General features: G+C 41.0%; 1 protein-coding gene across 2 annotated transcripts in view; it reads left to right on the forward strand.

Moving 5' to 3' along the window:
- Positions 1-17,893, forward strand: part of LOC117677329 (serine/threonine-protein kinase TNNI3K) — a 238,156-nt gene extending 220,263 nt beyond the window's left edge. Inside the window, exons 26-27 of one of the 2 annotated variants that reach the window (XM_087889820.1) lie at positions 10,659-10,738; positions 12,812-17,596. In XM_087889820.1, coding sequence (XP_087745946.1) covers positions 10,659-10,738; positions 12,812-12,888 — 157 coding nt within the window. In that variant the 3' untranslated portion in view covers positions 12,889-17,596. Of the gene's footprint in view, positions 1-10,658; positions 10,739-12,811 lie in introns of both variants that reach the window. The other variant, XM_060689981.2, reaches the window with a different exon arrangement.
- Positions 17,894-24,563: the final 6,670 nt, after the last annotated feature.

Below are 24,563 nucleotides of genomic sequence, written 5' to 3' on the forward strand. Positions count from 1 at the left end.
ATCTAGTCTGGTAACAAAATATTCATAAACCAACCCACAAGCTCAGAGAACGAACCTTCACTCTTATCCTATACCCGGGCTACAGATATTCGCCACTATGACTACTTTAAATGGAACCTTGTCATGTTAGCACACATAAAAGAATCTTGAAATAATATTTAGATCCAGATTGGGGGGAAAAAACCATGGTCCTTTGCACAGGCAGTCTGTATTCCACCCAGAAGAGCCGGTCATAGTCTGCAGTCATTGCTAAATGTATAACATTCTGTCTCTTAGATAACTGATTGACTTGCCCTTTTGCTTTCATGGTTTTATGTGTGAGCAGAGGTAGATGGATGAGCACCACTACATAAAAATATTTGAGAAGTAAGTGAAGCTGATGACGCGTTACTTTACAGTTTAGTGGAATTCAACAAATCTAATTCTATTATCCTGTCAAGTTCCACCAAAAAAGATCTTGAGAGTATTTTTCTAATTAAAAAAATAAATAAAAAAAGATCCTAGCAACAGTAAAATACATCTATAGGATTTACTGTATCTGTGTTGGTGAAAATCCTTTGTTTTCTCCAGATTTTAGGGAGGAAATAATATACACAATAATTAATTAATTTTCCATAAAGTTATGTTCACCAATGCACACTTTAAAAAGGAGTATCAGTCAGTAGCTAATAATGAAAGAGGTTTTTAAAATCTAACTTTTCAAGGTTTATACAAACCAAGTAAACTAAATGGGAAAAAAATGTTTTCTGACTTACAGAACTCAACTGAGATTTTTCTGGAACATTTAAAAGCCAACAACCATTTTTTATCCTGTCCATTAAGTACCCACTTTGGTCTAATAAATGTAGCTTGGCATTCATGCTTTGAGGAGTTCAAGCACAAGAGGAAATATTCTGCCAGGTCTGTGAACTTACTGATATTTAAGGAAGAAAGTAAGTTGTGAGCTGTCATTTGACTTACAGGCAGGCTGTGCGTGAAGATGTAAAGGATATGCACATAAGCACATATACACAGACATGAATAATGCCAGTTCTTGTTTATAATATTACTTTCCTGGAATAATTTAATAGGTGAAATTTTATATTATATGAAAATGCAATTTTACATATTGCTGAGAATCAGAATAATCCACTCTAGGTGGTTATGATATAAGCAATTTACTCATCATCTACGTTTTACACAGAGAAGTAAAATCTGAACTCACCTATTGCATTATTGAGTCATAGAGTAGGAAGGGGGGTTTGTAGGCTGTTTACTCCAATCTGTTATCAAATTCTCAATAGATATATCCAGAACCAGATTCTTTTGAAGCTACCAATCTACTGGCCTTCAAGATAATTGGAGTATTGGAGAATTGTTCTTATTAAAATGTTTATCCTAATGTTTCCTTCAACAATCCAGCGCTTCCAACTTTTTCTTTTTTTTCTTTCCCATCCCACAGATCAGCTGTCCCGCCTCCTTTTTTACATCTTCTTGTACGCTCATTCCAATTTGTTTACATTCTTAATGAACAATATTCACAACTAGATACAGAATTTAAGTTATGCCTGCTGTAATTTTGCCTAATGCAAAATTATTTCCTTGTGCCTTGCAAAGGATTATTCTATTAATACAGACTAAAATTTCATTCCCCTTTTTAGTAGCTGCATCTTATTCCTAACTCAGTCTGTTTATGCTCCAAAACTAACCCCATTGAATTCAATAGGGCTTAATTCCAGGAAACTGTAAGTTTGCTACTTAAGCATCTCAACACCAAGAACACTGACATTTGTCATAATAGTTTGCCAAAATTATTCAGCTGTCAGAAATATGAAATGGGGCTACTGTACTTCTCTTCTTCCAAACAAAGGATGGTACAGCCTTCCCTACAGGTTGCAGCTCGTGATTTATGCTTTCCTCTCCATTTTGATAGCCTGTCCCTACTCCTTCTTGCCTGACCTCTTCACATGGCTGAACGGTCTGCAAGCTCACAATTCTTTGATTTGCTCTATGCTGTCATGTGTGCAGTGGGACATCAATCTCTTTCATAAAGCAAGCTTGTTGTACAAGAAATTTGATAAGCGTTTCCAAGGCAGTAGGATGAATCTGGAGGGGAAAACGCCAAGATGCTTTCTTCAAATTGGACGTCTCTTCCAATTTCCAATTCTTGCAAAGGTATCAAACGTTCAGTAAGTGTGTGATATATATTGAGAGGTGAGGGTGCGTTTGCCCTCTCCCTCGAACGGTGATGCCTCAAACCAAAGAGCGGTACTGAAAGGTGTTCTCCGAAATTTGCACAGGTAGACTTTAGAAAAGCAAAGCAGGCCTGGCTTCCCCCAGGGGAAAATGCTACAAGCTGGCTAACCCTTTTGCTCCTTCAAATTTAGAAGTCACGGCCACTGGCTCCATTCTCAGGAGAATAATCTGGGGATGGTCACATCATTACGTTTCTGACTCCGAGTTGGAGCCCAGCAACCTTGCCAACAAGCTACAATATTTAGAAAGGCAGCATTTCTGGGCTTTTGCAGCAACGCTCTCATTCCTTCAAGCCAACCTAGGCACTTGCCTATAGCTTTACAAGGACAGGAGGCAGGGAAGTATGTTTCTCAGCAGATGCTTTTTTTATGTTGAGCCTTAAAAATGTTGCATGAAGGTTTTTAATGAACCATGAGAAGCCAGTAACCACTGAATGACAGTAGGCTCAGAGCACCAAGTAGTAGTTTAGCAGCAGGAGACAAGTTTCCAGCAGCCCCACTTCAGGGGATGCCGCCTGCACATTGAACAAGTCAGACTCCAAATGAGGCAGCTCTTCCAAGCAGATATAAATAAAAGATGCGATGTTCCTATGGGAACCTTTTGGCATATTGGATTACCTATTCCCCAGCTAGAGTTTCTTTTCAGTTATATTTCACCTACACTTCAGGGTGTTCTTTGAGAACACGGAAGACCGAATTGTATTTTTCTAACTATGCCTACACTGTGGCTTTATTATTTTTTTAATAATAATTTCATTAAAAAGTATCACTAAAAGGATAAAAACTTAATATAAACTAAAAAAAAAGGGGGATAAAAAGAAAAAAGTAGAAAATTCAGAAAAAGAAAAATAGGAAAGAAAGAAGACATAAGAATATAGGAAAGAAAAAGAAAAGAAATATATAAAGAAACGACCCCCCCCTTCATCACAAGTATAAACTAAATTTTAATAGCTTATAAACCCTCTCTTAAAATAAAACAAATGATCTGTTCTTCCCATCTCTTATCTATAAATAAATCCTCAAAGCCGTACAGTCCTGATCAACAAAAGTGCATTAAGGGGTAGCATAGATAATAAACCTGTTTTATCCTTGATCAAATAAATCTTTATATCCCTTAATGTCTATGGAGATTCTCAGTCATCCAGGTCATGGTTGTCCCAAAAGTACTTTTTCAAGAGGCAACTGGACTTTCTGGTTTTTCTTTGAAGATGTTTCGCTTCTCATCAAGAAGCTTCTTCAGCTTTGTATTCCTTCCCTTTACTTTTAACTATCTTGATCTTCAAATAAGATCAAGTTCTAAGTGCCCTAGAACTTGATTTCTTTCTATTTTGTCTTTCTCTTTCTCATAGAATTTTTCCAAGTTTTAACAAGTCTTGTTTTGTAAGTCCAGTGTAGGAAAGTTATCCAGGTCACTCTTTTGTTTTGTTATTTGTATATCCCTGAACTACCTATTGCATTAGGGGACCACGGTGGCTCATGTGGTAAGACACTGAGCCTGCGCGCCGCTGAGGTCGGCAACTCAGCGGCTCGATTCCCGTGAGCAAATAAACCACGTAGTGATAGGAAAGGAGCCTCCCCCAATTGCCTACTGGCATTCAGGCATTCTGTGAGTAAGATAACACCACCCCAAAAAATTCCTTTCACAGAGGCAGCCAGCCATTTCAGTGATCCCTGGCTAACACTTTTTAAAAAAACAACCCTATTGCATTATTGAATCATAGAGTAGGAATGGGGGGACTGTAGATTGTTTACCCCAATCTGTTATCAAATTCTCATTAGAGAATTAAAACATCAGCTGGTTTTATTTGTATATTCAGTATAACATCTTTTATGGCCTTATGATTTTCTGTCTGTAGACATGGACATAGATGCAGTAATTCTCAACCTGTGGTCGGTGGACCCCTGGAGGGCTGTGATGTCATCACAGGGAGTCCACAAAGGCTTGAAGAAATGTTGTGATTTAAAATTTGAGTTCAGTCTTGGTGATCCATGGCCACAAAAGGTATTTAAAGGGGGTCCGTAGTGAAGAAAAGGTTGAGAACCACTGGATTAAAGGATCTGGAGACATAACGCTTATGCTACGTTGCCAATGCTTCAGTCAAAATAACAGGATCTTTGTGTAGTTCTATCAGACATAGGCCTCAACATATGAAAAAAAATAAATAACATAGAGAAGATAGGCAGTTTTCTATCTTCGATGTAAGGATAAGATATAAAATATGCATAACTCATATCAGAAAGGACTTTTTAATCTGTTTATTGTTTTGGGAAGTTGTGTTCCCGGATTTCCAACAAAACTCTTTCACATCACTTGTGATCTATTCCTTTTTGAAGCAGCAAACGAGAATTGCATTTGGGTGCTTCCACACACAAATCCCCATTTCTGAACTCTGAATTCTACCTGATCATCTCTAGGGCAGAGGTACAGAACTATAAGCCCTTTATGATTTGTAGACTTCAACTCCCAGCCAGCATGGCTGGTTTAGGAATTCTGGGAGTTGAAGTCCACAAGCCCATAAAAGGGCCATAGTTCCCCCACCCCTGGTCTAAGGAAAGAATATACTTCTTAACTGTTTTGCAAACTTTGCGTGAATAACAATGATAATAAAGTTGCATAAACTCTATATAAAGTGAAGGTGGTCTGTCATTTTCATTCCCAGTGAATGGGAAAAAATGAGTAGACTTTTAATGCTTGAGAGTAAAAAGAGAATAAACAGCTTGTAGAACCAGGTTTAGCCTTGAGACCATTAATTAATTCCCCAAGATATGTGTCTCAGCATCTTTTCCACACAGATATGCAGGTGTCAACTTTTTCCCCAATGTGTTTTGAGTTTGGGCCAGTTATTTCGATGTTAAAAACAGTTTACCACTCAGCAAGTAATTCTTTACTTTGCACAGCATGTAAAACAATATACATGAAAAGATAACTGGAATATTCAAGTCTGTTGTTGTTTTCCAAACAAAATACAAAGAGGAACAACTCAGTGAGTTGCAGAAGAGAATTGGTGATATAATAGCAGAAGTTTTTAAGATAAATAAATGTTAGGTTACAATCTAAAACATACAGTGGTTTGAATTTTATTATATATTACTTCATACCTTGAATGTTCACATACTATTTGTGCTTAGTAGAGATGCAACACCAACATGTTTTTAAAATGTCCTACGTATATTTACTTTCCTTTTTCTCTTAAATAATCTTGAATTTGACTGTGTCTATGAGTTCATCCACTTTTTGTCCAGAGAAATTGGATGAATGGTTTCTTTGGATTTTTATAACAGAAGAAGAAAATCTTCTGTGTTCTCCCTTATTGGCAACATACATATAAACATGCATGCATGCATACATACATACATATCAGTGGTGGGTTGCCCCCGGTTCAGACCGGTTCACAAGAACCGGTAGTAAAACCGGTGGGAGGCTCCGCCCACTGACCAGGACATCATCATAGGTGATCTGAGCATGCGCAGAAGAGTGTGCGTGTGCGCGAGCGAAGCGAAGCGATGCACAATGCAAACCGGTATAAAGGTAAGAACCCACCCCTGATACATATTAATGGAAATTTGTGTAGAGTATTTTTGGGGTGAGGGTGTTAATTAAACATGGGAAAGCAGAGAGCTACAGACTGGTGGAGAGATGGAAGTACATTGAAAGTCAGAACATGTATTTTTTTACCTCTTGGCATTTCATAACTACCTAAAGGCCTGAATATCAGCTATGATGATTTCATCAAAATCCTTTAAAGTTCTGTTCTTCTTTGAAATAATTTTGACCAACTTCTTTTTCATAAAGATGTTTGGAAAAATGTTTTAGCACATTGAGCTTGGAAGAACTCATTTTGGCCCATCTTAAGAATTTCAAAACCTACTGTCACATCTGGACGGCCTTTTGGAGGCTGCCAATTTGGGAAACGCTGATCTACAGTGACTTTCTGATGGTCTTATTTTCTATGAGCTACTACACAAGTCTTCAGACATTGTAGGACAGGGGTGTCAAACTGGCAGCCCACAGGCCAGATGCATTACACACAAGCCACGCTCACCCCAGCTCCGCGAAGGGAAAAATTGTCACGATACATCACGATGGCAACGTGATGCTGCAAGTTTGACACCCACGTGCAGGAGGAGGAATGGCAAAGCCAGGGGGTGAACTAAAAAGAGGATTCAGTTTAGAATCCTTACATAACCAAAAAGGAACTAAGTCCATCCCCCCACCCCTACCCCGATTGACACTGACCCTTATCTAACTCTAACCGGATACTGATCATTAGTTGAGAAGATTCCTGTGCATAGGCTTTTAGCAATAAATCAGTTAAATTGAACCTTTGCACGTGAACTGGCCTTTTATGCCTGACAGATGGTGATGCATTCTTTTTTTTCAAAATATGCAATTCTTACATGGGTTTCTGTGGTTACTTTATATGACAGAGAGAAGAAACATTATAAATACTATATATGTGATTAATTTCTTTTTAATTAAATAAATGTCATATGACTGTTAGTATGTTTTCTGGAGAAATGATTATTTAAAAAGCCCCGTCTTCAATATTCTTAGAGCAGCTACATCTGTCCTTCTTTATGTCATCCATCCACCATGATATAGAAGGTTTTTATAGCAGTTGTAATTGTAAAGCTTTTCATAGGAAAACATGTTTGAAAGGCAACAATCAGCATCTAGTAATATGCCTCTGTAGATTTTTTTTTCAGTATGATTGACAATAAAATTTGATAACTTTTGAATGAAGAAGCCTACAGTAATTCTGATTGTAAGTCTTAAAAGAAATATTTTTATAAAGCTATTTCAGATTTATTGAGGCTTTGCTATGAAGGGTTTCATTGGTTTTGATTAAAAAGATTGATAACTAATTACATGGTTTTATGGCTTGTCTTATTGGAAACTAAGGCACCATTTTAATAGTTCTGCAGAAAAATAATTTAAATGGGATAGAAGTAACCTAAGAAAACTTGAAGGGAGGGTCTACTTGATAAAGGAGAAATGCTCGGCTTCCAGAATCTGGAGATGACAAATTCTGTTCAGGTGTTTACCAACTGGAATCCACCTTTGGTAAATAAAGTAGAAACACCAAGGCAGTGATGATTTTATTTCATACTTGTTTTTTTCCCACTTCTGAAATATGAATTGGCTCTTGTTACAAAATGCTCTGACAATATCAGCAGGATCCCAAATCAATACATTCCAATTTATTTATTTAGCCTAATTAAATGGAATACGTCCAGAAGTCTCATTTCAAAAGAAGCTAGCATCACCTTCTTAGTTCTGAACTCATTCCAATCTTCCACCTTCTGTTATTGAACATGTTCTGAACAAATTATTTGCATTTCCGTCAGTAACATTCCTAGTAATTTAACTAAACTACCTTGATGAAGTTGCATCTCTCTGAGAACATACTTGCCCTCTTAAGACTGAAATATCTGGCAGAGAGCAATCGCATTGGGATTGTGATTTGTTCGTGATGTATTTTAGAAATGCTAAGATACAAACTTGTTTACTTGTCCAAATATGTGTGCATTGAATGTTTGATTAGCAGTTTTGGTTACCATCTTTACCTATCTGATGATGTTACCTATCTGTTGATATTATCTGATGGTAACGAAATATCTGCAAAAGAACAACAACCAAGTTTAGAGAACACGAAAGTATACTCCAGAATACCATAGCATAGATCAGGGGTGTCAAACTCAAATTCACTGAGGGCCGCATCAGAGTTGTGTTTGATCTCGGGGGGGGGGGGCAAGGTGGGTGTGGCCAGGGTGGGTGTGGCCAGCTTGACATCACTCATGTCAGGGAAGCACCTGTGGTGGCCTTAGTGCTTTACCAGCAACAATGGGCTCCCGAGCTCCATTTTCGGCTGGGACGGCATCCTGCAACTCTCTGCCAGTGAAGGCAGAGGCACCGCAGGCCAGTCCTTCGCTGTTTCCAGGGTGGCCCCGTGGGCCAGATCTAAGCACCCCATGGGCCAGAACTGGCCTACGGGCCTTGATTTTGACACCCCTGCCATAGATGAATTGCTACATCTATAAACTGAGTAACTAACCTGGGCCATTTGTCTGAAGCTACATCTTATCTTCTCTTTTGATAAACATTCTAAGCTGATGGCTCCAAATAATGTTACCAAATAATATCTCTCCACCAAGAAGTAGCCTTCTCTGAAAGTTGTGGAAAGTGTGTTGGTAGAGTCCGAGGCAATGTCAACTCTGTGAGAGCTATTTTAAATAATATTAGTGATTCTGAGTTCTGCATTTGACCTTGACGCTCATTAGATTCTGTTGCCTGGGCACACTTTCGTAACCACACATTAGTTTTAATTTAGGTAAATGTGAAGTCGGATTAGTGACATAGACAAAGTATGGCTTCTCTAATAGCAAAGAATAAATGGATTGAATTAAGTAAATAAATGAACAAACCATTTCAATTCAGTAAAGACCTGGCAACGCTAATGACATGAATTCATTCTTCTACTACCCACAGAGTAGCGGTGCAGGACATGCAGTTTATGGATGGGCTTCAACTGATGAGTCATATTCCATTGCATGCATATTTGATTTTAGAATAATAAAGATTGATATTGAAACAGTGTGGCTAATCTAGACAATGGTGCTATTAAGAAGAATTACTTGTTTCAGAATAGTCTTTGCTTTGAAATGTTTGAATATTTATTAGCAAATATTATTAACTGGTTTTCATATTATGCTAGTTTCATATATTATTTGCATATTAAAGTATTAAAAGTGATTTAGTCCATATTTCATTCTAAAATACCAGATGGTAAACAAAAAAAAAACATGTTCAAATAAGTTCATATATGCTCAATATAATAAACTTAAAACCCACCCATATAAGCCAAAAAAAAAAAAATCACTGAGAACTAAAACTATATGACCTACTGAGCTCAAGGTAGCTTTATATTTTAGTTTCAACAAGAAAACAAAGAGCAGTCCCTTTGCAGTGGAGCCAATAGTTTTTAGCACTCTCAAAAACATTTACCAAAAGTTTTCCAATATTTCCAAAGGATCCACAGAATTCTTTCTAAGCAACAAGTTTAGGCTTGGTATCTGAGCCTAATTAAATATAGTATGAGAGTAAACAATTATTAATTCCTTATTTGTCAGCATTGGCATTATTATCGGAAAAGCAAGGATGGATGGAGGGACAGATAGATAATATGTAAGAGACAAATTGTATTGAGACAAACGGATGGAAATACTAATACCCAAGGCAACGCAAACTGAGTTGCAAAGCAGTCTGTTTTGATGAGACTTAAATAGAGCCCACTATTAAGCAGAGCTCTATTATTAAGCTACCTTATATATTCATTTAAATGGAAAGCAGGCACATTTTAGCAAGAAGAAAAAGAGCAATATGAATCTTATAAAAAATAGCCCGTAAAGGTTCCTACAGGTAGCTACAGTTTATTTGTTAAGTCCCTTCTGTTTCAATGGGATTTATTTCCAGAAAGATATCTTTAGAATAAACATTTAAGTTATTTATCCAATAGTGTGAAGCCAGCCATTGAAGTTACGAAATTCTTACCTGCCATCAGTTTGAAATTATTGTGATCAAAATCACCCTGGATAATGCATTGCCGGAAATAATCTTGAATTTGTTCTTTCAGCCACAACTTCACCAAAGGTTCTTTGAAGATGCTGCTCTTTGAAATTACTTCAAATAATTCCTTACTTTGGGATAGCACAGGTGTGCTCTACAAATTACCTGGCTATTAATGGGCAGTTGGGCAGCTTCTTTTTCCATTCAGAGGGAATACTTGACAATGATAGTTGCCCATCAACTGAGAACAGCTGGCAAAGGCTGGCTCTGTCTGATCACTTCCAAGGATAAAGGAATGTGTTTACGGTGAATAATATTGGGATTTGCTTCAAAAGGGTAATGCTCTGTTTAGCAAAGAAATTAGCATGCACAAACCTGATAGTACAGATGTAAATAAAATATTTATAGTGTGCTGGACCGATCACCTCAGATTGCTAATAACACTGAAAGTAGTCCAGACGTTGGGGCAAAGCTCAAGATCAGAAACAAGCTATTAGTAACAGTAACAGTAACAGTGTTGGAAGTGACCTTGGAGGTTATATAGCCCAACCCCCTGGTCACAAAGGAGACCTGTACTAGGGATTCGAACCGCTGAACTGCCAACATTTCTGATTGACAAGCTCAGTGTCTTAGCCACTGAGCCACCTAGTCAAGCTATTCCAGAAATGTTTCTCTGTATAACCATATTCTCCTCCTCATCGTCCTCGTCCTCCTTCTACTATTACAATGCAGCTCTTACATTGTAAAAGGCATCTCCATATTTTGAATGGCAGTAGTTTATTTTTATATCATACTGGTTTTGAAACAAACTTTAAAAGGTACTCTTCTTCACCATTTCTCTTTTCTACAATTTACAGCGCTGGTCAGCACTCTTCTCAAGGCCTTTCTTTGGAAGAGATGAGAAGAAATTTTCAATGCCCACCTATTGACCAAAATGGTAAAATACGAGTCCTCTTCAACTATAATAAACTGTATTAATGGACTGATGATGTTTTCTTTGGAATGCAATTGATCCTCCAAACTTAGAATAACCCAGAAATAAGAAATCAGCAACCTTGGTAATAGGAGATAATAATAGCAATAGCACTTAGACTTCTATACAGCTTTATAGTGTTTTACAGCCACCTATAAGTGGTTTACAGAGTCAGCATATTGTCCCCAACAATTGGGGTCCTCATTTTACCCACCTTGGAAAGATGGAAGGCTGATCAACCTTCAGCCGGTGAGGATCGAACTCCTGGCAGTGAGGTAAATTAGCCCGCAATACTGTATTCTAACCACTGTGCCACCACAGCTCAGATGCTGCTCCTTGAGCTGTGCAAGACCTTCAAGTGGCTTAACTTTAATTGAAGTCAAACTAAGTACAGGTCATGCTCATTTTCTGCTTGAATTGGTTTCTGTGAAATGGTTGGTAAATTACACTGTCACTAAGTGAACCCTGTGACAGAGAGTGAGGAGGGGGGGTTGGCTGCAAAGACCATTGGTTACTGCCATCTCGTTCATCTAAAGTTCTTTCCTACAATGTCCTGTGCCTCATCTGTTCCCCCCACCTTTTTTTTCCTCTTTGCAGACCAGATTCCTTTAATAAGCAATCTCCTCCTGACCTGCTTTTTTTCTCTGCAGTGCAGTACTTACCTAAAAAGTGCTAACTGCAAGCTCAGCTCTGTGACCTTAATTAGTTGATTAGAACCTTCTGCCCAGCAGGCAGCTGCTGCCTGCAACTGACTAGACCTTGATCAGTTTCAACTGATGACTTGTTATGCTAAATAAAGCTGCTTTTTCTCCAGCCATAATTGTGAATAGTCACTGTCTGAGGCAGTCGCTAAAGAAGTAGGCCTGTACACCTTTCAGGTCGCTTTGCAGACTAATGTCCAGGATTTACCAGAAGCTTGACACAGCACTGCTAGTTGTCAAAGGTGCCATCTAAAGTAAGGCACCGTCCTCAGGAATTAAAACTAATGATTTTTTCTGGTATTAAGGTTAGGCAAGAAAGAAATATAGCACTTTTAATACTTAACTACTACATTTTCTCAAATTTTCCTTGAATATGGAGCTTATGGCAGACTTACTTGATGGTCTTTGCATGCTGGGTTCATATACAAAAAAAAGACCCTTCCACCAGTACTTTAGACAAAAGGAGCCAGAAGAAATGGAGTGGCCTCTCTCAGCACATCATTTGGATGCAGTGAGAGAAATCGCTTACTTTGTCAAATCAGCAAGAATTGGGATCTTGCCTTTTGCAATTAGACAGGATTGTTTTTTGTTTTGTTTTGTTTTGTTGGTTACTGGGCTTCCTTTCCCCCCCCCCTCACACACACACACACACACACACACACAGAGAGAGAGAGAGAGAGAGAGAGAGAGAATCTTGTTTATGTTATAAGTGGTCTTCACCCATTATGGTCTTAGTTCAGAGATTTGGTGACTAGGCTAAACTGTCATATATTCCACAAAAGGAATAATTGAAGCAGTGACATTTAACCAATGGCCCAGATGATAAATACTCTAATAAGCAAACAGGTACTTATAATATAAGCTATTGCAACAGTAATAATCCAGGATTAAGGACACAATTATATCTGGCAGACAGTTTATTGTTGACTGTAGAATCTTCCCTTCAGGGTCAAGATATGTATATTTCAAAATCAAACAGAAGTGTGAGACGGTGTTAACATTTCCCACTTTCCTATCGCCCGTCATCTTAAATGGCTAGCGTGATTGTGAATACGAATGCATCCTGCCTGCCTGTCAGATCCCACCTCTGTCATTCTCCTGAAAAGAAATGACTTTGAATGTGGTTACTTCGGGTCATAAAAGATGCAGCCGAAGCAGATCTTTTTATTTGGCATCAAATCTGTGCATTTCTGTTACCAGGGAAGCCCTCTGTGCTTTCTTTCTGCATACAGAGGCTTGATGAACCTGGGAAGAAGAGAGACAAGGTGCGGTAGCTAGGCTGAACAGCATTTGCAATGAGCACCTGAGCTTCTTTTTTTCTTTTTTTTTTCCACAGGTTATGTGTCGGATCCCATGAGTACGCTGCGATTTCCTTCCTGCAGCAACAGTGGCAGCTTTGAAGACAGTGGCTGACAGCAGGAACCATCTACCTGCAGCGAGAATCTCCACCAATTGGCAGCAACAATTCTTCCTCTGTCGCCACGGTTCCCAGGCATCATACATTACAGCAGAGCCTTATGCTGGCTTGTTTATTTACTGTTAGCTAATGCTTCCCCCATAAATTACTCCTTCACCATTTTTTTTCTCCTATTCCAGTAATTTAAAGAAGGTGAGGAAACATAAATCAGATAAGTTGCAGAATTTAGGAGAGGGGTTGTTCACCCAGGAACATACTGTATTCGTGGTGCCAGTAAAAGTAATTAGTAGGCCTGATATATATTTTCTCTAGTAAGCATGAAGAAAGAGAGGGGGAGGGAGGAAATAATTGTTACACTGTGGGAAATCGCAATCTTAGGACTCCCCACGGTGGAAAAATTACACTTTCTTTCTTTCATGGTAGTAGAGAAATTTATTGCTCCACGTTTCCTGTAGGATTGCTCATTTTCCTTTTCACCTACACATCCTTCGATCTCATCCATCACCTGAGTGGCTCCGCAGTATCTCTTCCAAACCTCTAGATCTGTGTTTCTCAACCTTGACAAATTTAAAAGTGTGGACTTCAACTCCCAGAATTCTGGGAACTGAAGTCCAGAAGTCTTAAAGTTGTTGGGAGTGAGAAATACTGCTGTCGGCCATCACCTGCCCTTCTAATTTAATGATCTTTATATCTTCCCTGGGTCTCGTTTGCTTAATCTATGTTGAAGGACCCAATAATCAGCCAGAATTTTTTTTTAAAAAAAGCTAATTTGTTACAAACACTTTGAATTAAAACTGCAATGCAATGCATCTTAATGTGGCAGCGTTCAAAATTATTAACTGATTAATGTCAGATGTCCAGGCTTATTTTCTTTTGCTGTGTTTAGTGTGGATACTTGATTCATTTATTTTAATGTTCTCTTGAATGTTTCCTAGAGTTTGTAAACTTGTAGAGGGATGCAATTCTGAGTACTGGATCTTTATAGCTTTTCTTGAATGTTGTCCAATCATTTGGATTGGCCTGGTGAGAGACGGCCGCCCTGGAAACTTTCGGGGTCGAATGATATGCACCTCCTTAGCCACTGTCGTGAGAGGACAGTGGAGCTTGGCAGCCTGACCATGGACTGGAACTTTCCCTACGCTTATAACATCAACGGTCCCCCACCCTTGGACTGTTTCCCCTGATGGCTATATGTATTCAGTGTCGGAACTCCTTGTCCTGCAAGATTCTCCCCTCTCGCAGGTTTGGCCCCCCACATTATCGAGGGCCTATCTCGATGACGGACTTTGGAGTCCGGAGAGATGGCATGGAGCAAGGAAGAATTTATGGGGTTTTTTAGGGAAATTTTTAAAGATTTTAAGGGGTTCTGGGGGGGGTGTAATTATTCTTTTAAAGATATTGGGAAGACGACTATGGCGGATGGGGGGGGAAATCCACCAGGGTCAGAGCCGTGCCCGGCACAGGGTAACGATCCGGGGGGCACTGGACGAGGGATTGGGAAAGGGATGGGGGACGATACCTATGAGGGCTGTACCATCGGCACGGTGAATGGGAGGGGCAGATATGGCGGGAGCAGGGGACCACATCAGGTGTTGGGGGCTCGCACTTGCTGTCTGAGAGCAATTGCTTGCCCCGGTCCCCAAGGCTCTGCTCGGATACTAGGTGGCTTAGATACTCAGGAGCTGGGCCTTCGGCTGATGCTGTGCAATGCCAGGTCCGTGGTCAATAAGGCCCCCCTCATTCACGATCTTATACAAGAGGGAGGAGCGGACCTGGCGGGTGTTACGGAGACCTGGTTGGGCCCGGAGGGTGGCGTCCCTCTGGTTGAAATGTGCCCACCAGGCTTCAGAGCATTCCATCAGCCGAGGGCCCAGGGGAGGGGCAGGGGGTGGCGGTTATTATTAACAAGGATCTGGGTCCGAGGGAGACCACTGTGCCTCAGATAGCCGGATGTGAGTCCCTCCTTGTGAGGTGGGGCCGTGGGGTTCAGATGGGCTTGTTGCTTACGTACCTGGCTCCCTGCCGCGTGGCAACAGCCCTACCTGAGCTACTCGACGTGATAGCCACGGTGGCAGTAGATACACCCAGGCTTTTAGTCATGGGTGATTTCAACTTGCCATCCGTTGGTGAAACGTCTGAGGTGGCTCGGGAGTTCATGGCTTCCATGACGGCCATGGACCTGACCCAGTTAGTTCATGGCCCTACTCACAGGGGAGGTCACACTCTGGATCTGATTTTTGTCTCTGGCCAGTGGTTGAGTGGCCTTGTTATAGGGGATATAGACATGGAACCCTTGTCATGGACTGACCACTCACTCCTTCGCCTAGATCTTCGAACCGCGACCCCTCGCCGCAGGGAGGCGGACCCAATTAGATGGATCCGCCCCAGGCGCCTGATGGATCCTGATAGGTTCCAGACGGAGCTTGGACCATTTCCTGAGGATCTAGCACATGACTCGGCCGAGGACCTGGTAGCTGCCTGGGATCGGGCAGCTGGTGGGGCCTTGGACCGAGTTGTGCCTTTGCGGCCTCTGACTCGATGCCGATCCCGTGCGGCTCCTTGGTTTACTGAGGAGCTGAGGGAAATGAAGCGCCGGAAAAGACGCCTGGAGAGCGGTTGGAGGGCCAGTCTCGCTGAATCTGATTGAACACTGGTAAGGTCGCATATTAAGGCCTACCTAGTGGCGATAAAGACGGCAAAGTCTAACTACTTTTCCACCTCTATTGCGTCATCAGGGAATCGTCCGGCCGCCCTGTTTAGGGTGACCCGCGCCCTGCTCCATCTGGGAGTGCGGGAGGATCCCTTAGAAGGCAGGGCGGAGGATTTCGGACAATACCTGTATGACAAAATCGCTCAGATCCGGGGGGATCTGGACTCTGACTGGGTAGATCAGGGCAGGGTGACGAGGAACAGTCTTGAGAATATTATCTGGGAGGAGTTTGATGCTGTGACTCCCGATGATGTGGACAGGATTTTGGGGAGACTTAGTGCGGCCACATGTTTACTGGACCCGTGTCCCTCCTGGTTGGTACTGGCTTCCCGGGAGGTTACACGAGGCTGGCTCCAGGGCGTCATTAATGCTTCGTTGAGTGAGGGTCACTTCCCCGCTGCCCTGAAAGAGGCGGTGGTGAGGCCTCTCCTCAAGAAGCCGTCCCTGGATCCAGCAATATTGGCCAACTATCGTCCTGTTTCCAACCTCCGCTTCATTGCGAAGGTTGTTGAGTGTGTGGTCGCGCAACAGTTTCCGCAATTCCTGGAGGAAACATCCTATCTAGATCCGTTCCAGTCGGGTTTCAGGTCTGGGCACAGCACGGAAACGGCATTGGTCGCATTGGTGGATGATCTCTGGAGGGCTCGGGACAGGGGTTATTCCTCTGTTCTGGTCCTATTAGATCTCTCAGCGGCTTTTGATACCATCGACCATGGTATCATGCTGCACCAGCTGGAAGAGTTGGGGGTGGGAGGCACTGTGTTGCGGTGGTTCTCCTCCTTTCTCTCCGACCAGTCGCAGTTTGTGTTGGCAGGGGGGCAGAGATCGTCCTCGAGGCCTCTCATTTGTGGAGTGCCACAGGGATCGGTCCTCTCGCCCCTTCTGTTCAACATTTATGTGAAGCCGCTGGGCGAGATCATCCGTGGCTTTGGGGTGAGATACCACCAGTACGCTGATGACACCCAGCTGTACATCTCCACCCCAGGCCACCCCAACGATGCCCTTAAAGTGATGTCCCAGTGCCTGGAGGCTGTGCGGATCTGGATGGGGAGGAACAGGCTCAGGCTCAACCCTTCCAAGACTGAGTGGCTGTGGCTCCCGGCATCCCGATATAGTCAGTTGACTCCATCGCTGACTATTGGGGGCGAGTCTTTGGCCCCCACTGAAAGGGCTCGCAATCTGGGAGTCCTCCTGGATAGGCAGCTGTCTTTGGAGGAACATCTAACGGCTGTTACCAGGGGGACCTTTTATCAGGTTCGCCTGATTCGCCAGTTGCGGCCCTTTCTTGATCGGGATTCCTTGTGCACAGTCACTCACGCCCTCGTCACCTCTCGCCTTGACTACTGCAACGCTCTCTACATGGGGCTCCCCTTGAAGAACACCCGGAGGCTCCAGCTGGTCCAGAATGCAGCAGCGCGGGTAGTGATGGGAGCAACATGGCGTTCCCATGTAACACCGCTCCTGCGCGAGCTGCACTGGCTCCCGGTGGTCTTCCGGGTGCGCTTCAAGGTGTTGGTTATCACCTTTAAAGCGCTCCATGGCATAGGGCCTAGCTATCTCCGAGACCGCCTGCTGCTACCGACGACCTCCCATCGACCCGTGCGCTCCCACAGAGAGGGCCTCCTCAGGGTGCCATCAGCCAAACAATGTAGGCTGGTGACCCCCAGGGGGAGGGGCTTCTCTGTGGGGGCACCTACCCTCTGGAATCAGCTGCCCCCAGAGATAAGAAGAATCCATGACCTCAATGCCTTCCGTCGTTCCCTGAAAACCTATCTTTTTCAGCAAGCCGGGTTGGCTTAGAAGAAATTTTTAGATTCTTTTAATTAGTTTGTGATTCTTAACTTTCGGGCCAAAATTTATATATATTTTTAAATGTTTTAATATTTGTATTCTATGTTTTTTATCTTGGCTGTACACCGCCCTGAGTCCTCAGGGAGAAGGGCGGTATATAAATTGGAAATTAAATTAAATTAAATTAAAATTTGGTTCCAAGGCTACAGTGAGATTTAGTCAGATTTGAAATCAGTTTCTTCTACTGTCAACAGGCTAGTCAATTCCTAAAGCTGCCCACATGTAGAACCTTAATGTACTTCAGAAGACAATAAGCAAAGCATCTGATACCATTTGGAAATTTTATCCTCCTTCTCATAAGCAGACCTACACATTTTAGAAGCTGATCGATTTCTGTAAATTTTGTAGTTGTCATTAGTCTGGCCTCTCATATGAAAAGAAGAAGATATGAAGAGGAAAATGTGTAAAACCACCAGAAATACATTCTGATGAAAAATGTCTATCTGTGTATCAGTGAAATTTTTTACTACCGGTTCTGTGGTTGTGGCATGGCTTGGTGGGTGTGACATAAGAAGGATACTGCAAAATCTCCATTCCCACCCCACTCCAAGGGAAGGATACTGTAAAATCTCCATTCAGTCCCCAATCCAGGGGAAGGTTACTGCAAAATCTCCATTTCCTCCCGACCAGCTGGGACTCAGGAGTCAGAGAATAGATGGGGGCGGGGCCAGTCAGAATTTTTACTACCGGTTCTCCGAACTATTCAAAATTTCCACTACTGGTTCTCCAGAACTGGTCAGAACCTGCTGAAACCTACCTCTGCTGTGTATATGTATATTTGGGTGTAGGAGTGGATGTTCACCTTACTAGTGAAATGGGCAGCCATGATGAAATGAAATGACCCATGTTATCAAGGTTACTATTTTTTAAAAAAAGCTACATGTAGTCCTCATTTAGTGACTGCAATTGGGACCTGCAGCTTGGTTGTTAAGCAAAGCAATCACGAAGTGAAACCATGACTGTGCTTCTGATCTTACTTCAGCTTTCTTTTGCTTTACAGACCTGCAAAGGTCTTGTAAATGCAAGAACCGGCCGCGATTCATCACCATAGTAACTGTGAACAATCATTAAACAAGGCAGTTGGTAAATGAGGATTACCTGTATTTATGTATTTTGATCAAATGCAAACCAACCACCCACAACCTAGCAAAGGAGTAATCAGGTTTGAGCATCCCAACAGGTAAGTTTGGGACAGAAGATTTTACAATACAGAATGAACACCAAATGAAAAGAGGATGACTGTGCATGTAGACCTCTTTAGACTACAGTTGCAGGAAAGCGTAAAAAGCCTGGAAGCTCAGGGCTGTCCAGCTGACACAAATACTGCTCCACAGTGTCACCTAGTGGTCCTAAGGGGAAAACCATGTTCAGAAATATTTTTGCTGTTCTAGGTGACACACTTATATACATATGCTTGCAAGCCCAGATGTAACAACACTATGACCCAGAGGATTATTGGCTTTGCAAATAAAAAATGCTAAACATAAAAAGCATTTTTGTTTCCTCCAGGTTTTATGTGCTGTGGAGACAGATATAGATATAAATGTTTAGATTCAGAAATCAAACCATTCATATCACTTTTTTATAAGCAAGACAAACTGCAGGCTAGCAGTTAAACTCATGAGCTGTAGCAAAGGCTTAAGTGTCTCAGAATCCAGAGGTTAATACAATGCAAAGTATTAAAACGCTTTCATAGTCAACCTTGAAAAATATTGTAAGCTGGGAATTCTGTCCCATCATCCACTCAGCAGACAGCTTACATGCTCCGTTGATGGGTTACACTGCAATGAAAAGTAGAATGAAAACCATGAAACCCTCAAGACGAAAGCTTATTGTGACAACAATATGTCTTGTGAATCATAAACTACTTGGCCAGATGTGCAGCATTTTGTACTGAGAATGATCCGAAGCAGAACATTCAGTAGAGGGAATGTTATTATCTATTCATATGACCAGAGCCTTCAAAACAGTAGATGGAAGTCAACAAGGCCACAAATCAGTGCCAAAAGATATTCCTCATCCCTTCATGAGCTAAATAATGGCTTTGAACTGAAATTTAATCATATGGATTACATCAGACCTAAATCGACGATGAGACAGTGTCAATGACACCACCAGAAATTACCTGTGGACTCCTTGTATTAATATAGTTACCTCTGATAACCAGAAAGGTAGAAAGATTTCCTACCTTTGTTAAACAGAATATGAAAGTAAGATTGTCTGTATTATGACATAGGACTGTTTGGCTGAAAATGACAATGGATGCCAGTTTCTAACCTTTATTCCACCCTTTTCTTCCCTCTACACTTTATTCTTAAGATTATACCTAGTGCATATAAAGAAGCAGACTGAGATCTGTAAAAATGGGTGCCATAATCAAATCTTTCTGCTGTTTTGCTGTAGCAGACTAATATAACTACTACTATATTTTTTGGAGAGGAAAGGAAACTTTTTTTAAAAAAATGTGGATTTTTTTTTTTTGTATTGCAAGTTCATCCTTCTCATATTCTCCCTTTCTCCGAGCTTCTTTTTGCCTGTTGAGCATCACTGAGCACAAGCAGCACAATTAAGACACTCCTACATGCGATGCAGAAAGCTGAATGTGAACTTTGATCTTTCCTATTTTACCATAATGAGCAAATTCTGCAGAGGGGAGCAAGGGAGCAGCCATGAATTCATTGACAGCTTGCGGGTCGGGGAGAAACATCTGAGATGCCAAAATAATGGTGAGGAAGAAACTTCAGTGGAAAACAAAGTGAGGGTGTATAGGGAGTGATGGCAAGTCTCTGGAGTATGGATGAGAAATCTGATCTTATATTTCACAGAAGGGAAACAAGGAGAATCCATCAAAATAAGAGAGTTTTCTACATACATTTTAAGCAGAGAAGATCTGACCAAAAGATGACAAGAGTGGATTGAAGCTGACTAGACCGGCACTTAAATCTAATTTTGACATTAGCTATGAGAAACTGTTCTCCAAGCTAGTCAGGGCACTTAGTTCACATTGTTCTGCCTTCAAACACCTGCTCCCTTCTCATCTCAGCTGTCTACAACAGCCTTCATCGGCCACCTAATGGTAGAATCTGCTACTCATTAGATTTGGTGCAAATCAGTATGTGAATGCAACATGCCAGTGAAATGGGGCTAACAGAGCATCAGAGCCAGTGCATCTCCATCATAAGGTTTTATTGCTGGAAGAAATGCACCAGAAGAAAAAGGCTTGTTCCCTTATTAAAGAGGAAAATAAAGACCTTATTAAAGTCCTTTTCTCTTTTCTGTTTATATATCAACTCTCTTTCACAAACAAACTGCATCAGGCACCAACATTTCTGGCTAGATGTTGAATGTGACAGGTAGGTGGTTAAAAAGATGCAATGTCCCATGCTATAGTTCTCCCCAAGAGAATTTCTCAATGATTGCTACTGTTAAAAATAAAGACTATCTCTGAGTGAAGAAAGATACTAATTGCAGCCCAGTTTATATTTGCTTGAGTAAATTCATATTTTTCATAACTTGCTTACATATGAAAAATGCAACAGACTCAGTTATTCAGGACATAGTCATTGCAACAGGATTCACTTTTTGGGTTGGTGTCTATCAGCTAGCAAAGGTGTGGGAGCCTGCCAAAGAGAGAGAAAAAGGAAAAGAAAAAGGAGGGAAGAAAGAAAAGAGAGAGAAGGAAGGAAGGAAGGAAAAGGAAGAGAGAAAAAGAAAGACAGAAAGACAGACAGAAAGAAAAAGAAAAAGAAGAAAGAAAGAAGAAAGAAAGAAAGAAAGAAAGAAAGAAAGAAAGAAAGAAAGAAAGAAAGAAAGAAAGAAAGAAAGAAAAAGAAAAGATCCAAATCTCTGTAATGCATCTGCATTAACAGGTCCACTCAAGTGTAAGAAATTAATGAGGACTAGAAATAGAACAAGGGGAGCAGCAAGAGGAAAAAGCTATTTTAATTGCTTGATTCAGTGCCAGCATATGACCCTTTACATTCACAGGGGAATTTTGTTTCATTTGCTGATTCTAGATAGTTGTTATGGTAGACTTTCATAGTTTGAAATGCAAAGCATTTGACAAAGCCAACTGGTTGGATTCAAGCAAAGCAAACACATTGTTTTACTGGTAATTAATATAATTGGCTATTAGAGTAAAACACTGCCTCAGTTAATTGGTCTCTATAGAAGGAATATCAGGTCTTCCAGGGAAAATAGGCTGCTCAGAAATGCTGAGTTATTAATTCAAATGGATTTTTTTTTTTTAAGAATCAAAATGTAAAATCCGCCCTAGCACAGTGTCCTCATGTTGTTGCTGAGGTCAAATTAAACTTGTCCCTTTCCCAGAAATAAAGTGTATTTGAAATACATGAAGAGAGAGACAGAGACAGAGAGACAGAGAAACAGAGAGAATAACTTCACCATGGTATTTTCAAGTTCATTCAATTACCAGTAGCTATAGCATCATTACTAATTGTTGGCAACCTTGAAAGTCAGAGCTGTGGTTTATTATACAACATTTAGAAAAATAAACAGTCAAGAAGGCAGAATATTCACTCAGACCAGTATTCTCTACACACATTTCAGATTATTTTGGGGGGGGGGAGAAAATTTGGAAATTGGTTAGACTGTATCTTGACAGCTATGCAGAAACGATTTCATCAAGTCCTAGTGGCTCTTGCGGAGTGTTTTATTTTATTTATTTGTTAAATTTTTGTGCCGCCCATCTCACGGATGCAGTGTATTACAATAAAATAAAAAGTAAAAAAAAAAATGTCCATAGGACAATTAAAATTAGAGGAATTAAATAGAAAAGCTAAACACTAAGTATTGTCCCTTTTGGATTTAAAAATATTAATAACATGTAAATGCATTAGCCGAATGTGTGAACTTTATAACTGAGAAAGTCTTAATTTAATTACTTTCAGATTTAAAATGCATTTGGCCACTCATCCATGGGCTTTGGGGGGGGGAATCATCTTTGATGTTAATCATCTGTAATATCTGCCAGTTCTATGACTTGCTGTACAAACGGAGTTCCAAAGTTGATTTGATTCACAATGATTTTGTTACTACAACAACATTATGGAGAGTTTCTAAAGACTATGTTGTGGTGTGCCAGCAGCCTGCAGAGCTGGCAGCAGAGTTGGACAGTGAAGAGGCTGGGGAGGAACATGGGCCAGTCCTGGAGTTTGGGGAAGGCTCGGATGAGGGCTCTGCGTTGGAGGCAGAGATGGGGCCAGGGCAATCTGGGAGTTATGGGCGGACTCCGGAGCCTCCAGAGTCGGACAGCAGAGAGGCAGAGGAACAGGAGGAGCCTGTGCAGAGCTGCCAGAAGGCAAGAACAGTTAAAACTAAAGGGACGACTCAGGAGTAAGGCCTGGAGATGATTGGCCCCTCCCATAAGGCTTGAAAGAAGAGCAAAAGCACGTGGGCCCTTTGCAGGAAAGCAACATTGTTAATTCTGTTCCCAGTCTGTTTGATTCTGGACTCCATGTAGGTCTTTGGCAGTGTGTCAAGGGAGATAAAGGTTGGTGATTATCCCAAAAGACTTTTTGCAACTAATTGGGACTAAGCTGTGAATGAATGTAATTCACAGCTGTTGCAATAAAAGAGGTTTTTGGAACTACTCGTGTGTTTTAATGACTCAGGAAGCCTAGATTACAACAGACTACTACTCTTTTTCATCAAGAACAGCACTTCATAGTCCAGTATATTTATTATTGCATAGGATTGAGTGCATCATAGTCCATTCAGTGGTGGGCTTCTACCGGTTCGGCCTGATTTGGGCGAACCAGTAGTGGCAGTGGCTGCCCGGACATCATCACGGACTCTCTGCGCATGCGCAGAAGCACCGCACGAGCATGCTCACAGTTCCAAACTGGTAGCGAAGGTAAGTGGAACCCACTACTGGTCCACTCCCAATTAGAACTACTGTATGGAGTCTGTTTACTTGTATTCTTTCTCTCAGGTTGGAATCCAAGTGCAGAGTGTTGGACCTGAGGAAGTGGATAGGGTCCTTTGGGCTGTTAATGCAACTACTTGTTGATTAGATGCTTGTCCCACCTGGTTGCTAAAAGTCTCCAGAAGGGTGACTTATAAGTGAGTCGAGGCAGTAATTAATACATCACTGCAGGAGGGATATTTCCAGGACCATTTTAGGAATCCTTGGTCTGTCTCCTCCATAAGAAACCTTCACTGGATCCCATCTGCCTGGACAATTTCCATCCAATTTCAGGGGATGTGGAGGAAAAGTGGTTCTGCAACAGTTTCAGATGGTCCTGGGTGAAACAAATTATCTGGACCCCCTTCAGTCAGGTTTTAGACCTGGTTATGGGACAGAGATGACATTGGTTGCACTTGTAGATGATGTGTTTGGCAGGAACAGGATTGGGGTAATGCATTCATCCTTGCTCTTTTTGACCTCTCAGCAGCTTTAAAGCCCTTTATGGCATGGGTTGAGGGCCAGAAAGGACCTATTTCAAATCCTATAGGCAAAGAATTTAAGTGGGTGGGATCCAGGAGAAGAGCCTCTTTTGTAAATTCAAAACCAATTTCTATTATAGATGTCATGAAATACTCTTTTCTATGGCCTGTGAGGTATAAATCTACTTTTGATATCATCTCTATTTTGTCAGATAATTTTTGTTCTACATCTTACTTTTCTTGAATAATATATTTTAAACATAGCCTATCCATGAAGCAGACATCATTACTCATATTGTTGATATTACAGGTACTATTTTCTGATTCCATTCTTCAAAAGTCTCTTTTAGTATTTTTATTGTCATTACATTTTGCACAGAACTGCATATCTTTCTTCTACCTAAAATCTTTAGTCTCCCTTAATGTCCAGTTTTTCAAATCATAAAATTCTTTATCTATGTCTTGTAAATACCTAAACGGAATTGATTTCCCATTACAAGTTTTTTGTACTTTGTAATTACTTCCATAATCTTATTCTAAAAGTTTCATTATTTCAATTTTATCTAGACCTTTAGTCTATGTATTGCTTTATCGGAACAAAATGTTTTCCTTTTTATTTCAGATTCTTTAAATTATTACACTTATAAAGCAGTTGGCTCTGCTTTTTTTTTTTTTTTTTTTTGTAAATATTTTTTTCCAAAT

Source organism: Pantherophis guttatus, chromosome 3 (assembly GCF_059756535.1).
Source record: "Pantherophis guttatus breed Tessera chromosome 3, ASM5975653v1, whole genome shotgun sequence".
Taxonomy (NCBI): domain Eukaryota; kingdom Metazoa; phylum Chordata; class Lepidosauria; order Squamata; family Colubridae; genus Pantherophis; species Pantherophis guttatus.